Source organism: Vicugna pacos, chromosome 6 (genome assembly GCF_048564905.1).
Source record: "Vicugna pacos chromosome 6, VicPac4, whole genome shotgun sequence".
Taxonomy (NCBI): Eukaryota; Metazoa; Chordata; class Mammalia; order Artiodactyla; family Camelidae; genus Vicugna; species Vicugna pacos.
The window spans coordinates 63,738,636-63,751,192 of record NC_132992.1 but is presented as its reverse complement, the minus strand read 5'-3'; the positions used below and the strand labels follow the sequence as shown (position 1 = coordinate 63,751,192).

The window sequence follows — 12,557 nt, the reverse complement described above, 5'->3', positions numbered from 1 at the left end:
CCACCACCCAAACAAAACTCTGCTCTGTTCACTTTACAGTTCTGTAGCGAGAATCAAACATGCTGGTGGCTATGGAAATGCTTTGTTTACATGGTTGGTCTTAGACTCAATAATTTTATGTCTAGAAATATACCTCAAGACAAGATCAGGGTTATAGGCAAAGATTTACGCATAAGAATGCTTATCATTTTGCTATTTAAACTGTGGATAAATTTTCTGGTATTAAAAGGTCCACGAATAAAGGAATTATTATATGATAGGATATCATATAGCTATTCAAAATTATTTTTAAGACATACTTGAGAATATGGGGAAATACTCTTGATAAAGTATTAAACTAAAAAGTAGGACATCAAATTGAATGTACAATATAATCCAATTTCAGCTGTGAATAAAAAAAAGACTAGAAGGAAATACATAAAATGTTAACAATAATTAGCTTTTGGTAGTGGAATTACATGCAGATAATATTTATTTCCAATTTTTTTAACAGTAAAATGTGTTACTATTTATCAGGGCAAAATTTGTGTAATAAAAAAGCTTAAGGAACTAATTACAGAGATGCTGTATCAGGACTGTAGGTGACCTGCCTCTCTGCATCTTTGCAGGTCTTGGAACAACCTGTACTGTGTGCTCAGGAACAGCGAGCTGACCTTCTATAAAGATGCCAAGAACCTGGCCCTGGGGGTGCCCTACCACGGGGAAGAGCCCCTGGCCCTGAGACACGCCATCTGCGAGATTGCTGCCAACTACAAGAAGAAGAAACACGTCTTCAAGTTGAGGTGAGGGCCCCTCCTAACCACTGTCCCTTCCCTGGTGGCTCGATTTGGCAGTAAGTGAATGGACAGAGGCCCGCTGTATGTGACCAGCTCCAGGCCTGAGTTGCTCCTCAGGGATTTTTCAATCAAAGAGGCTGGTGGTCCTGACTTTTGCCTCTCTCAGAAGGTGCTGTGCTGCCTGACGGGGTTCTGGTCATGGGAAGGCTCAGGGGGCTGTGGGATCAGAGTCTACCCTCTGCCCAGGCAGAGGGCTCCAGAGGTGGCCACGTGGCAGGAAATCCTTTGTCCTCCTAGGCTGAGCAATGGCAGCGAGTGGCTCTTCCATGGCAAGGATGAGGTAAGTGCAGGGCCTCCTAGCCCAGACCCCCGCCCACAAAGGGGCAGGTGGAAGAGACCCAAGCCACCTGACCTCAAGGCTTCCTCAGAAGGGGTTGTCCTAGGGGCACCCCGTCCTTTGCAGGGCCCTAACCCTCCCACCCTGCAGGAGGAGATGCTGTCCTGGCTGCAGGGCGTGAGCACCGCCATCAATGAATCCCAGAGCATCCGTGTCAAGGCACAGAGCCTGCCCCTGCCCCCCAGCACCGGCCCCGACGCCAGCCTGGGCAAGAAAGAGAAGGAGAAGAGATTCAGCTTCTTCCCCAAAAAGAAGTAGCCTCTTGGCCGCCCCGCGGATGAAGCCGGCTCATCGGTACATGGGGGCCGAGCGCCCCCCTCAGCCACCCTGGCCGGGCTGGGGCGCCGTCGGCCTTGACCTCGGCCGGGTCCTCCTCCCGCCTGCGCCCGGCCGCCCGCTGCCTGCCGCCTGCCTGCTCCGAGCCGCCGGGCCGGGCCCCGGGCCCCCGCTGCACTGCAATAGCTGCCTTCGTCCGCCCGGCCCGACGTCGGCCTCCGCGGCCTCCGCCGCCCGCAGCCCCGGCGCCCAGCTGAGGGCGAGCGCGGGCTCCCGGGACAGGGCTCCCAGCTCCGCCCGCCCACGGGGCCTCCGGGCCTGGGAGCAGGAACGGTTTTCCGAGGCCCACGCCCTCCTCTCCCAGCCCCCTCCCCCTGCGCCGTTCCCGCACAAGCTGGAGAAGGCTGGCGGGGTTCCTTAGATTCTGCCCACTCCCAAAGCAAGTCTTGCTTGGGGTCACCTCCCACTTGGTCGCAGCCAGGTAAGGGGAAAGGGAAGAGGACGCTAGAAATGCCTGATGTTCCCCTTAGGGGCGTGAGGAAGGAGCTTTCATATAGCTCTGGGCCAGGGGCCGCTGGGGGCTGAGGGGACACAGCCTCCTCCCCTCGGGGGCCACTGCAGCCCCTCCCCCCGCCTCCTCCCACCAAAAGTGGGGCGGGGTTCCTCCAAGGTCAATGGGTCCTAAGGGCAAGGGGCCTCCCGCTGCCACCACAGCACTTGTAGGGAGAATCGGTAAGCTCTCAAGCCAGCCCCGTCTTTTTAAACTAGTTAGTTTAGGGCTCAGGTGGGAAGGAGGCAGACAGGTCTCCACACTGCCTGAGGCTCTGCCTCTCCACTCTGGGACCCTCCCCTACTCCCAGTAGCTGCCAAACCAGCAATATCCCACTCAGACCCAGGGCCCCTTAGGGAGACAGTGCAGGTCCCAAGCTACGTCATGGACAAACACCTCAGCACCTGGCATAGAGCATCCCAAAGCCAAATACCCAATGTGTCCTATCTGCAGCTGGTACCATCTGAGGGTGCTGGCTGGACTGACAGCAAAGTTCATGACCTGTCATCCTGGGGGGGCAAATGTGGCCACACCTGGGTATTGCCACCCATGTAACCACCCCCAGACAGCTGGGAAAAATGCTGAGGCCAGAGCCATGAAGGTATGGCACCTTTTGCTCAGCTCTCCCAAAGGTCCTGGCCTTGAGCCTTGGATGGGGGGCCACATGGGTACCTAACCCCCTACCCCAGACACAGCCAAAAGGGTCCCCGTAACCTCTATCCCCAGGGATAGCCTTCCCCGTGCTCTAAGGTCAGACTTCTGTAGGGAAGATTCCACTGGCTCCATAGGGATTTTCTCCACCACTCTCTGAAAGCAATACAGCTCCAGCCCAGCATCTTAACTGAGGCAAGATCCAAAAGAGGGGTCAAGTTGCAGGAGCAGGCACCTCCTCTGGGCAGACCACAAAGGTCCCTGGGCCTGCAGTTGCTGTTTCCATCACCTTCCCCATGGGAAAGAGCCTTAGCACACTGAGATGATCCCCCGGAAGGGAGGCTCAGGTAGAAGCCGCAGGCATAGGCATCCAGAGTTACGAGGCCTCCTCAGGAGCCCTTAGCATTCGAGATCGCCACCACCGTCTCAGGGGAAGGCCGTTTCAGCAGATGAGAACCACAGGAGGGAAGTTCTCTGATGGAGCCTGGCAGGTGGTCCCACCTCTGAAGCCAAGGGTCTTCATTTAGCCTCTCTGCATCTAGCACATGGCCCTCTGTGCATCTACAGGGAACCTAATCTATCCCACTCACCAGCCTCTTTCTACACCTAGGGAAACCAAGGCAAGGGGCGGTGAGGTGATGACACTCACCTGGCAATAAAGGCCTCTGGTGATCCGAGGGCATGTCCTGCTCCAGGGCAGATAGCATGTTCCTTGCTGAAGAGCAGATGGTGGCGAGTTTCCCTCAACTGTTTCCATGGGCCAGTCTTTAGGGAGCCAAAAGACTAGGGGCCACCCTCTCCCCTCCACATGTGCCAAAGCAGCACCTAAAGTGAGGAAGTTCAGCAGGCAATTCCACAGCCCCAGTAACGAACGGGCCCCAAGGAAGTGCTAGGATTTCCCGGCCCCCAGACTGGGGCAGCCAGTTGCATGTGACCCACATCCACTGCCAGTCCCTCCCACATCCCTCCCGTATCACACAGGCCCCAAGACAACCAACTGGACTGAAACTGCAGGCAGCACCCAGCTCTGGGACTCCATGCCATGTTGGGGGCTAAGCTCCTGGTGTCCTGGCAAGATTTCTTTTTCCTGCTTACATTTTCTACTTTGCAGTCTTTTCTTTAACAGTATCCCAAAACTAGGTTGACACAGCTCCAGTCCACACCAGCATACCAGGCTTCCTCCCCAGGTCAGTTTAGAGGAAGCTCCTTCCAGGCATGGTCAGACAGTCCTCCTTCCCTCTCTCCTTCCCCTTTGTCCCCTGGCCTCAACTGACTGAGGGGGGTGAGGGGGCACCCTCGGGCTTCCCTCCCACTAGTAGCACTTATGACAGGAGGCCTGTGGGTGGCTCATCTTCCCCGCCACACCAGTCCTCCTTCCTGCCCATTGGAGGGCAGAGTCCCCAAGGCTGATCCTGGCTCTCAAAGCTCCCTTCAGTGGGGAGGGGGCAGAGATCCAGAGGACCCCGTGGCTCAGTTCCTTGGATAAGCAAGCTCAGGGAGGATGCAAGGGAGGAGGTGGCTGCAGAGGACTGCAACCCTGATGGGCAGACCATGCAAACTGGGGCTGGCCCTGGGGTCGGCTGGGCCTTGTCCTCCACCTGCTCAAACGTGCTTCCACCAACCAGAGGAAACCCATTTACTAGTTTTTCTAATAAATCAATAATGCTCCTTATTTCTCTGTTTCTATTTGACTGGCTTACTTCTCTTTGAACTGGGCCAAAGGGGGCTGGCTGAGTGAGGCAGGAACTTGTGCCCACAGGACCACCATGGACACAGAGGGACAGCCGAATTCTCTGGCTTGTTCCTGGAGTCTCATGGGGAACAACTCTGCCAGCACCCAGGTCCTGTGCTTCATCTGAGACCCTGAGGAAAGCTCACTCGTTCATGCATTCATCCATCTCAAGGGCCTGCTGTCTTCCCCATGGAGCTCAGGAAAGAGGTCTCAGTCTTCAATGAACATCAGAATCCACATGCCTAGGGTTCATCTCCAGAGGGGCAGTTTCAATTGGCCTGGGTGGATGAAACCCAGGCATCAGCATTTTCCAATAAGTCCCCTCCCCTGATGATTCTAACAGGCAGCTGGTAAGAACCACTGAGCTAGTCTGAGGGCCCCAGGCATACCTGGGGAAGGTGTTTGCTGCTACTTCCCAGGCCTCACACTTCGAAGAGTCTGAGTTTGAGAAGCAACAACTCATCCATCTCCTTCCATTTGTAGAGGAGGACAAAGCAAGCGTTTAGGTGACCCAGCTAGTTAAACACAGGGCTGGGTCTCCTGACTCTCACTCCAGTGTGTTTGTGGCTACTCATTCATACCAGAGACTTGCCTTGTAGGAGCCAGCTCTCTCCTCAGTGTCGGGACAAGTGGCCACAGACTATTCAGGGCAGCTGACAGAGCAGCTGGACTAGCCCTGCTCTGCCTGCTCTGCTCAGGAAAGGCCTCCATTTGCCTCTGATCTTCCCTTGACCTCATGAGACTCAGCAGACCCACCTTCAGGCTAAGTCTGCCCTCCTAGGTCAGAAGACTCACAGGGCCCTGGCCTGTAGGAACACCTGCAGGACAGCTCTACCACCTGGCCCTGCAGCCCCACCCCTCCCAGGCCCCAGCCAGAAGAAGCAAGGCAAAACAAGGCTGGTCCACCAAGGAAAGGGAGCAAGAAACCCAGTAGAAATAGGAAGGCATTCCTACCCCTTTTGAATCAAAGACATTTTTGAGGAGGGGATGAAGACTGAGCATTCATCCCAGAAAAAATGCACTTGCCTTCCTCACTCAATACTGGAACCCATCAAAGACATCTCTAGGTTCCAAGTTTAGAATCCATGCCTCCTAGGAAATGTCTCCTGGAAACTAGAGAAGGAGAAAAAAAAATAAAAGGCACCAGACATGGAAACGTCTGCCTGTTAGAAAAATATTCCTCCACCACCACCACCCCTTTCAATCCAACTTTGGCCCTTGGGGAAAAGAGCTAAAGGCTAGCATGGAGCCCCCGACCACACCCCAGACAGGACACCAGACTATGAGCAAACAGAAGTCCATGGCAGTAGAAGTAGCAGAGAGCAAGTTCCCTCCCACACATCCTGCTGCCCCAGCTTCCCTGCACTGGCACCTGGTGCCATGTGCTTCATGAGCGTGGATGCAAAGGAGTGAGTGTGGAACAACAAGCCCACGCCCCGCCCCCCCTAAGACAGGCCCTGGGCACAATCTCACCTTAACCCAGCCAGACCCCAGGAAGGAGGCCACACACAGGTCAGTTGGTCAGCAGTGGTTATTACACCATTGGCAAATAATGAAATGTGTATACATTAGCGACAACCACAGGGGCCAGCGAGACAACCCACAGAAGTACCTGAATGGAGTCCACGACATTCTTCCCAGGCAGGGACTCAGCAACAGAACACACACACAGGCGAGCACACTAACACACCACAGGATGGAAAGCAATAAATTATGGGCCTCATTCCTGCCTGGATCCTAAGAAAAGGCACAGTTGAAGAGCAAAGCCTCCCCAGGCCACCTTCCCGTGTCCCATGGTCGGGCCCTCAGTCTGGCTGGCCTGAGCAGGGCTTGCTCTCCCTGGGAAGAAGTGAGCTTAAATATTTGGCTTCTTACCAGAGAAGAACTATATACAAGGGAAGTGGCTACACTGGCCTCAGAGGGAAAAAGGGCTCGTCTGGGCCTGTGGAAAGTCACCGGCGTGTTCACAGCAGATGAAGACACTTGCTAGGTACACCAGGGCGCTCTCCCAGGGGCAGCCTTTCTGAGGGCCCCGGGCAGGGCTCAGGTGAGCCGGGAGCCCTGGCTGCGGGCAAGGATGCCAAAGTTCCTCATCCCCCAGCACGGCTGCTCCCTCCTCCAGGACTCAGAGTCAACCTATGGAGTTCAAGGCCTGGAATCTCTCTCTCAGGCTCCTCACTCTACCCTGCTGGCTTGGGTCCGCAGGGTCCCTGGGACCCTCTTCCTTAGGCCAATTCTCTGCAGATTCCTGGAACTTCTGACCCTGCCTCTGCCCCTCCACAGCTGCTGGTGAGCTTGGTCCCTGCCTGCTGGTTGCCTCCAGTCCCACAGCCGGGCTGGACCGTGGCCCCTTCTCCATGACAATCACGCGCCGGTTGTCCTCCAGGGTGAGGTCTGCGGTGACATACAGGGCCTCCTCCCCATCCGACCCCCTTGGGGGTGGCCCCCCCAGAGGCTGTGGCTGAGCGGCCTCTGGGCCCGCTGGGCCCCTCCTGGCTTTCAGGCTGCAGCAACGGCCCACTCTGCCCGACAGAGGCGGCTCCATCATGTTCTCTGGCAGCGAGCGGCTCCGGTTGACGGGCAGGCTGCGGGGCCGGCCGCTCTTGGCCTGGAGCGCCTCATCATGGGAGGTGTACTTGGAGCAGAGCTCCCGCACGTCGGGCCAATTGAAGGTCTCCATGTCAAAGGGGCTTCGGGGGGAGGGCCAGGACCCAGGCGTGGTGGTCTTCGGGCTAGCAGCTGAGGGGCTGAAGGAGAAACGTCGTGGTGACGTCTCCCGGGCAGATTCGGACTTGGGCGGGCTGTGCTCCAGGGCTGTGGGCTGCTCATGGTTGAAGAGAGACAGCACTGGCTTCCTCCTACCTGTGAGGAGAGAGGGGCTGCCTGCATCACTGTGGGAAGCGAGGGGAGGATGGGAGGGCTCTGAACTGGCTTCAACTGCCCTTCCAGGCAAGGCTGATTGTCGGGGTTTGGGGTGTGACAGAAGAAAAATCTCATTTACCACCCACGACCCCCTTATGAAAGAGAAATGGGAAGAATGAAAAAAAGGCAGGGACGAAGGATGAGGGCCAAAGGAAGAGACGACAGCTTCTGCTGTCTTGAAAAAGAAAGTACCATAGCCCCATTTCCTACAAAGGTCCTGCGCCACAGGAAGGGCTTGGACCAGCTCTAAGGCTCACCCCAGCCCTCTTTTTTGGCAGAGGTTCTTTAAGGGTCACTTTCCCAGAAGCCACCTGGCTTCTAAAAGGCCCTCCAGTCCCAGACTTGTGGGAAGGGCCCCTGCCCCACCCGCATTATCATACCTTGGCCAGTTGCTGGTGCTTCAGCCTCCTCCTGCAGGTGGGGGATGGTGGGAGCCACCTTTTCCCACTGCAACAATGGCCTGGCTGCCACTGACTTGCTCTTGATCCGGAGGCTGTACTGGCGGGCCAGCTGGTAGACCTTGTTCTTGACGCGCTCACTTACAGGGCCGTCCATCACATGGGAAAGCTGCAAGATGCGGGGGTGCAGTGGGGTCACGAGCTCCCCCTGGGCACTGCTGCTCAGCTCCTTCACTAGCTCCTTCAGCTCCCGGGCCAGGTGGGCCGGGCTGGGGTGCTCGGTGGGGGAGGCGCTGTCTGGCGAGGCAGCAGCCGACTCCTCAGTGATGGCCCCCAGCTCATGTTCCTCTAGGATGAAGAGGGGCTCGTGCAGGTCAAAGCCATTGGCCTGGCCTTGGACTGGCCCCTTCGGAGGGCTCCCCTTAGGAGACTCCATTCCCTCCCAGATCTTCACAATTTCCGAAGACGGGCGGAACTCAGCATCTGTGATGGGAGCTGAGTCTCCAGTACCCGCCTGGCCTGGTCCTGGGAGGTCAAAGAGAGCCCACGAGGCTGCCCGGGAGCTCCCTTGTCTCTTATGCCCCAGCGGAGCCACGGGCACTGGGTCTGGCCTGGGAAGGCTGTTAATCCTGGAGACTGAGTTTCTCACCAGCCCTTTAGGGATGAAAGAGAGGCTCTCCCGGCGCCTGACGCTAAAGCCTGCGTCCTGGTGCTCTGCGTTTTCGTAGTAGCTCTTGATTTTGTCTAGCAATAGCCGGTCTCGGGAAGAAAGCTTCGATTCCTTCTTACAGGAAGACCTGTCTGGCTCCACTGGGTAGACTGGGCTTGGGGACTCTGCCCCATTGGCAGAAGGTTCACTCTCTGCAGCCACCCCCACACTGGTGTCCACTTCTGCAGGGAGCTGAGAGCCAGGGTCTGTGGTGCTGCCATGCGGGGCCGGGCCTTTCTCGCTGTCCGCTAGGCTGAGCACACTGTTGCTCCGGCTGGTCAGCCTCGGGGTCCCGAATCCACTGGACCTGCCGTCCTCCTGTGCCAGGCTGCTCCGCCGAGAAAAACTGCTGACAAACCGCTCGGCAATGACGCTGGCCTGGTCCAGCACGGAGGGCGGTAGGAGGCTCTCAGGCTCGTGGGAAGCCTCTATCTCCTCTTCCTCATCTTCACTGCTCAGGGCCTTAGGGTCCTCTGTGCTCTCAGTCACCATGAAGTCCACCATGTCACCTGGAGGGTCCAGCCCCAGCAGCAGCTGGTGGGCATCAAGCTCCATTTCCAGGACTTCTGGAGCCTCTGTGTCTGTGTCCTCGGTGCTGGGACCTTCCACGGCAGCAAACACCTCCTGCTCCGTCCCAGACTCAGGGTCTGGCTCAACCTAGGACAGCACAAAGGCTCCTATGAGCCAAAAACCTCCCTCAAGGGACCCGAGGAGGGGTAGGGTGCAAGGCGAGCACGGCCTGCTCAAAGCCTACTGAGAAGGGGCTGCAGTTTACAACCAAAGGCAAGCAAAACAAGCGCGACTCAAGAAGGGGCAGCAAGGAGGTCCCTAAGGAGAGGAACATGACGATGTCCCTTAGTCACTCTGCAGTTGGGATGCTAGGCCCATGTCCTCAAACCCAAGGAAAATTCTAGGAACACAGATGGGATAGAGTGGTGGTACCTCTCAGTGGCAGCCTGCCTGGGAGATACAGGGACAAGGCGCAGACATGCAACATGGGGTCAGAGACATAGCACCAGGACACTGCCTGGTGGTAAGGCAGCTCCCTCCAGCCCTAGAGGCTCCCCACATGGGGTGGTCCTGGGTTGAGACCCAGGCCTGAGTAACATGAAAGGCCATTCCAACTTCCCTGAGGGGCAGGGGCCTCCCATGTGGGTCAGTGTTCAGAGGGCAAGAGGACCATGTGCTGGAATCCTGTCAGAGGGTAAAGGTGGGAATTTGCCTCCTACTAGCCAGCCTTCACCTGTGCACGACCCGGCCTGAGCCCAGCAGATGGTGGGAACAGAAGTGAATTTGACAGCTCCCTCTTGACCACCTCGAAGGTCATTTGAATCACAAGGCTGGCCATGGCAGCTTTCCAGAAGGGTTTTCAGGGAAAAGATAAGACACCACTATGGTCTGAGGAATCAGACCTGATTCCAATCATTCTAGTCTAGGATGTGCAGAGTGGGACCCAGGAGCTGGGGCCTCTAGCCACACGTAGCTTCTGGGCACCTGAAACGCGGCTAGTCCAGGCTGCAAAAACTTCATACCAACGAAGTACAGAATACCTTCTTTATAGCCTTTAATACTGACTACATGTTGAAATGAAGTGGGGGTGGTGGGAAGGAGAGTGCAGGCTTCCCAGTCACAGATCCAAGTCTAATCTGAGCTCTGCCCCTCAGAAGCTGCCCAATGACAGGCATGTCACTTAACCTCTTGGAACCCCTTTCTCCCTGGGAGAGCTGGTGCAGGGAATAGAAGAAATAAAACGCCAGACGTGTAGGAGGTGTCCACTAGATATCAATACCCTACTCCTCTGCCGGGTGGGACAGGCATGACTTAAATGTCTGGCACGCGGGCAGGGCATTATGCTCTATGCAAGGAGGCCTGGCCAAGGGGACCTAAGATCTGGTCATTTCCACTAACTGTGCCCCTTGGTAAGAGACTGCATCTGTCCAAAGGAAGAAACACCTTTTTCTAATTCATAGTAAGAGGCTGTCTGTCATCAAGCCATGCGCCCATAGGCCAGACAGGTCTCCTGAGGATGTGAAGTCCTGGGGAGTGGGGACTCCCTGTCCCCATGGGCCCAACGGAAGAGCCCATGCCTGAAAGCCCCGCCTGCAGACCTGGAGGTCTGGGCTCAGGCATTTGCGCACCATCCCCCTTCCGCCTGCTGCCCACTCACCTCCGGCAGGGAAGAGACTGACTCAAAGCTCATGCACTTCTCAGAGGTGGGTGGAGACCGGCTGTGGGGCCTTCTGCAGCTCTTGGGGCCTTCAGACTCCCTGCGCCCCTTCCCCTGCAGCAAGCAGAGGGCAGTCATTAGCTCCCAGACAATTGGGAGCTGGTCCCTTCTGCGTCCCAAACCTGGCAGCACCCCCTGAGCCCCAGGGGGGCTGGGCTGCATTGAGATCCAGCCTTTGACCTGAGTCATTCCAGAATCAGCCTGAACTACCAGGTCTGAAGACTCAGAAACCCCTGCCAGGCATGCAACCCTGCTGTGTGCCAGCTTCTCCCCTTCCCCACACTCCCACCCCATTAGTCATGCTCATTGAGTAGTATGCTGGTTAGCACCCAGTGCTGGAACAGCGCATGCCAGGGGCTCACCAGGGCGTGACAGCGAGCGAGGGGTTAAGAAGTGCTGATGGCAGGAGTAAAGGAACAAGGACAGAGGGGTGGAAGGGGAGGGGAGGGGACTCTCGGATGGGCATGCACGTGCCAGGGGACATGCAAGGAGGAGGGGAGATCAAAGAGACACCTCACCATAGCGCCCCGGGAGAAAAGGAAAGCGTTGGCCCGATAGTGCCAGCAGTGGAGGGCGGCCAGCAGGGAGCTGGCAAAGTCGGCTACCTGCTCCGCCACTGCCAGGCTCTCCTCCTCCTCCTCCTCCTCCTCCGAGCCTGGGGGCTCTGGCCCGGCCCCCTTCTCGCTGCCTTCATGCCCTTCCAGGTCCTCCAGAGAGACCTGAAAGGCCTGCTCTTCCTCCTCCTCCTCCTCCACCACCTCTTCCTCCTCCTGCTCCTGCCCGGCAGCCCCTTCAGCCTCCGACTGCAGGCCCTGCATGCAGGGGTGCTGCCCGAAGTCCAGAAGCGAGCCAGCAAGGCCCTCATGCTGTTCAGAGCACAAGTCCCCCTCATGACAGGCCTCTGGGCAGCCCCCCTCCTCCTGCAGCAGCTGGGGCCGGGAGGCTTCACAGAGAAAGCCACATCTAGACAGCCAACCCCTGGGCTCCACCGGGCTCCAAGGAGGAATGAGGGGTTCTCGAGGTCAGAAGCTGGGACTGGGGCCAGGTCAGGAACTCAGGACGCAGAGAGGCCTCCTTGCCCCAGAGAGAGGGCAAAATGAGAGGATCCAGGCAGGGCCAGCCATCACCAGGGAGCCACTCCAGGAAAAGGGTACAGAAGGGTCCCCGGGGCAAGGGCCACGGCTTATTCATCTCCACGACCCTCATGACAGAGCCTGGCGCACAGTAGGTGCTTGACAGGTTTGTTGAACAAATGAAGATGATAGGGGCTGACCCGGGCAGTGCCCCCACCACCCGTCCAGCCAGTCCCCTCTGCCCCTGGCCTTACCTTCATTCCTGCTCTGGCTGCTCCACCACCACCAGGTCCCCACACACGGCGAGCAGGAGGGAAGAGGGAGGGGAGATCAGCAGGCAGGAGGAGACCCCTTTACAGAGGCTCCAGGCCAGAGCTCCCTGGGAAAGGCCTCATGGGGGCTCCTGCTCCCAGAACCCTCACCCAGTCTCCAGGCTTTCAAAGGAATGACTGACAGAACAGGAGCCAAGGATGCAGACCAGCATGGTCACTCACTCCTGTCATCACCCATGGACAAGGAGACGGGGTGCAAAGCATTGGGGGGTGGGGAGCTCATGCCCCTTCCCCAGACAGCAAGGAGCGAGACCCACGTCCAGGGAGACACAGAGGTAGAATCCTCTCTGAACTGTCCTCAACACCCTCACCCTGCTGGTCGCCTACTTAACCTTCCCGCCCCCGCTCTAGAGCTCACCTTAAAGGGACCCACTGTCCACCCTTCACGCACTCACCTTTCTCGCTGAGTTGCCTGGGCAGGTGTCTGGACGGCTCTGAGGAGGAGAGCGAACAGGCAGAGTCAGCACAGGCCTGCAACAGCCGTGCCTGGCCCTGATCCCGTGCTCGCAGCGCC

At 57.4% G+C, this 12,557-nt stretch overlaps 2 protein-coding genes across 17 annotated transcripts in view; one reads left to right on the top strand and one right to left on the bottom strand.

Annotated features, from left to right (window-relative positions):
- The window catches only part of SPTB (spectrin beta, erythrocytic), a 139,082-nt gene extending 133,312 nt beyond the window's left edge, over positions 1–5,770 (top strand). For 5 of the 6 annotated variants that reach the window (XM_072963223.1, XM_072963222.1, XM_072963221.1 and 2 more), the window contains 2 exons: positions 609–782; positions 1,074–5,770. In XM_072963223.1, coding sequence (XP_072819324.1) covers positions 609–782; positions 1,074–1,431 — 532 coding nt within the window. In that variant the 3' untranslated portion in view covers positions 1,432–5,770. The remainder of the gene's footprint in view (positions 1–608; positions 783–1,073) is intronic. The other variant, XM_072963227.1, reaches the window with a different exon arrangement.
- Positions 5,771–5,895: 125 nt separating this feature from the next.
- Positions 5,896–12,557, bottom strand: part of PLEKHG3 (pleckstrin homology and RhoGEF domain containing G3) — a 39,668-nt gene continuing 33,006 nt past the window's right edge. For 6 of the 11 annotated variants that reach the window (XM_072963231.1, XM_072963236.1, XM_072963232.1 and 3 more), the window contains 6 exons: positions 12,439–12,477; positions 11,966–11,982; positions 11,157–11,504; positions 10,579–10,692; positions 7,685–9,068; positions 5,896–7,244 (listed from right to left, as the gene is read on the bottom strand). In XM_072963231.1, the coding sequence (XP_072819332.1) occupies positions 6,514–7,244; positions 7,685–9,068; positions 10,579–10,692; positions 11,157–11,504; positions 11,966–11,982; positions 12,439–12,477 (2,633 nt within the window). In that variant the 3' untranslated portion in view covers positions 5,896–6,513. The remainder of the gene's footprint in view (positions 7,245–7,684; positions 9,069–10,578; positions 10,693–11,156; positions 11,505–11,965; positions 11,983–12,438; positions 12,478–12,557) is intronic. The other 5 variants (XM_072963228.1, XM_072963235.1, XM_072963238.1 and 2 more) reach the window with 3 other exon arrangements.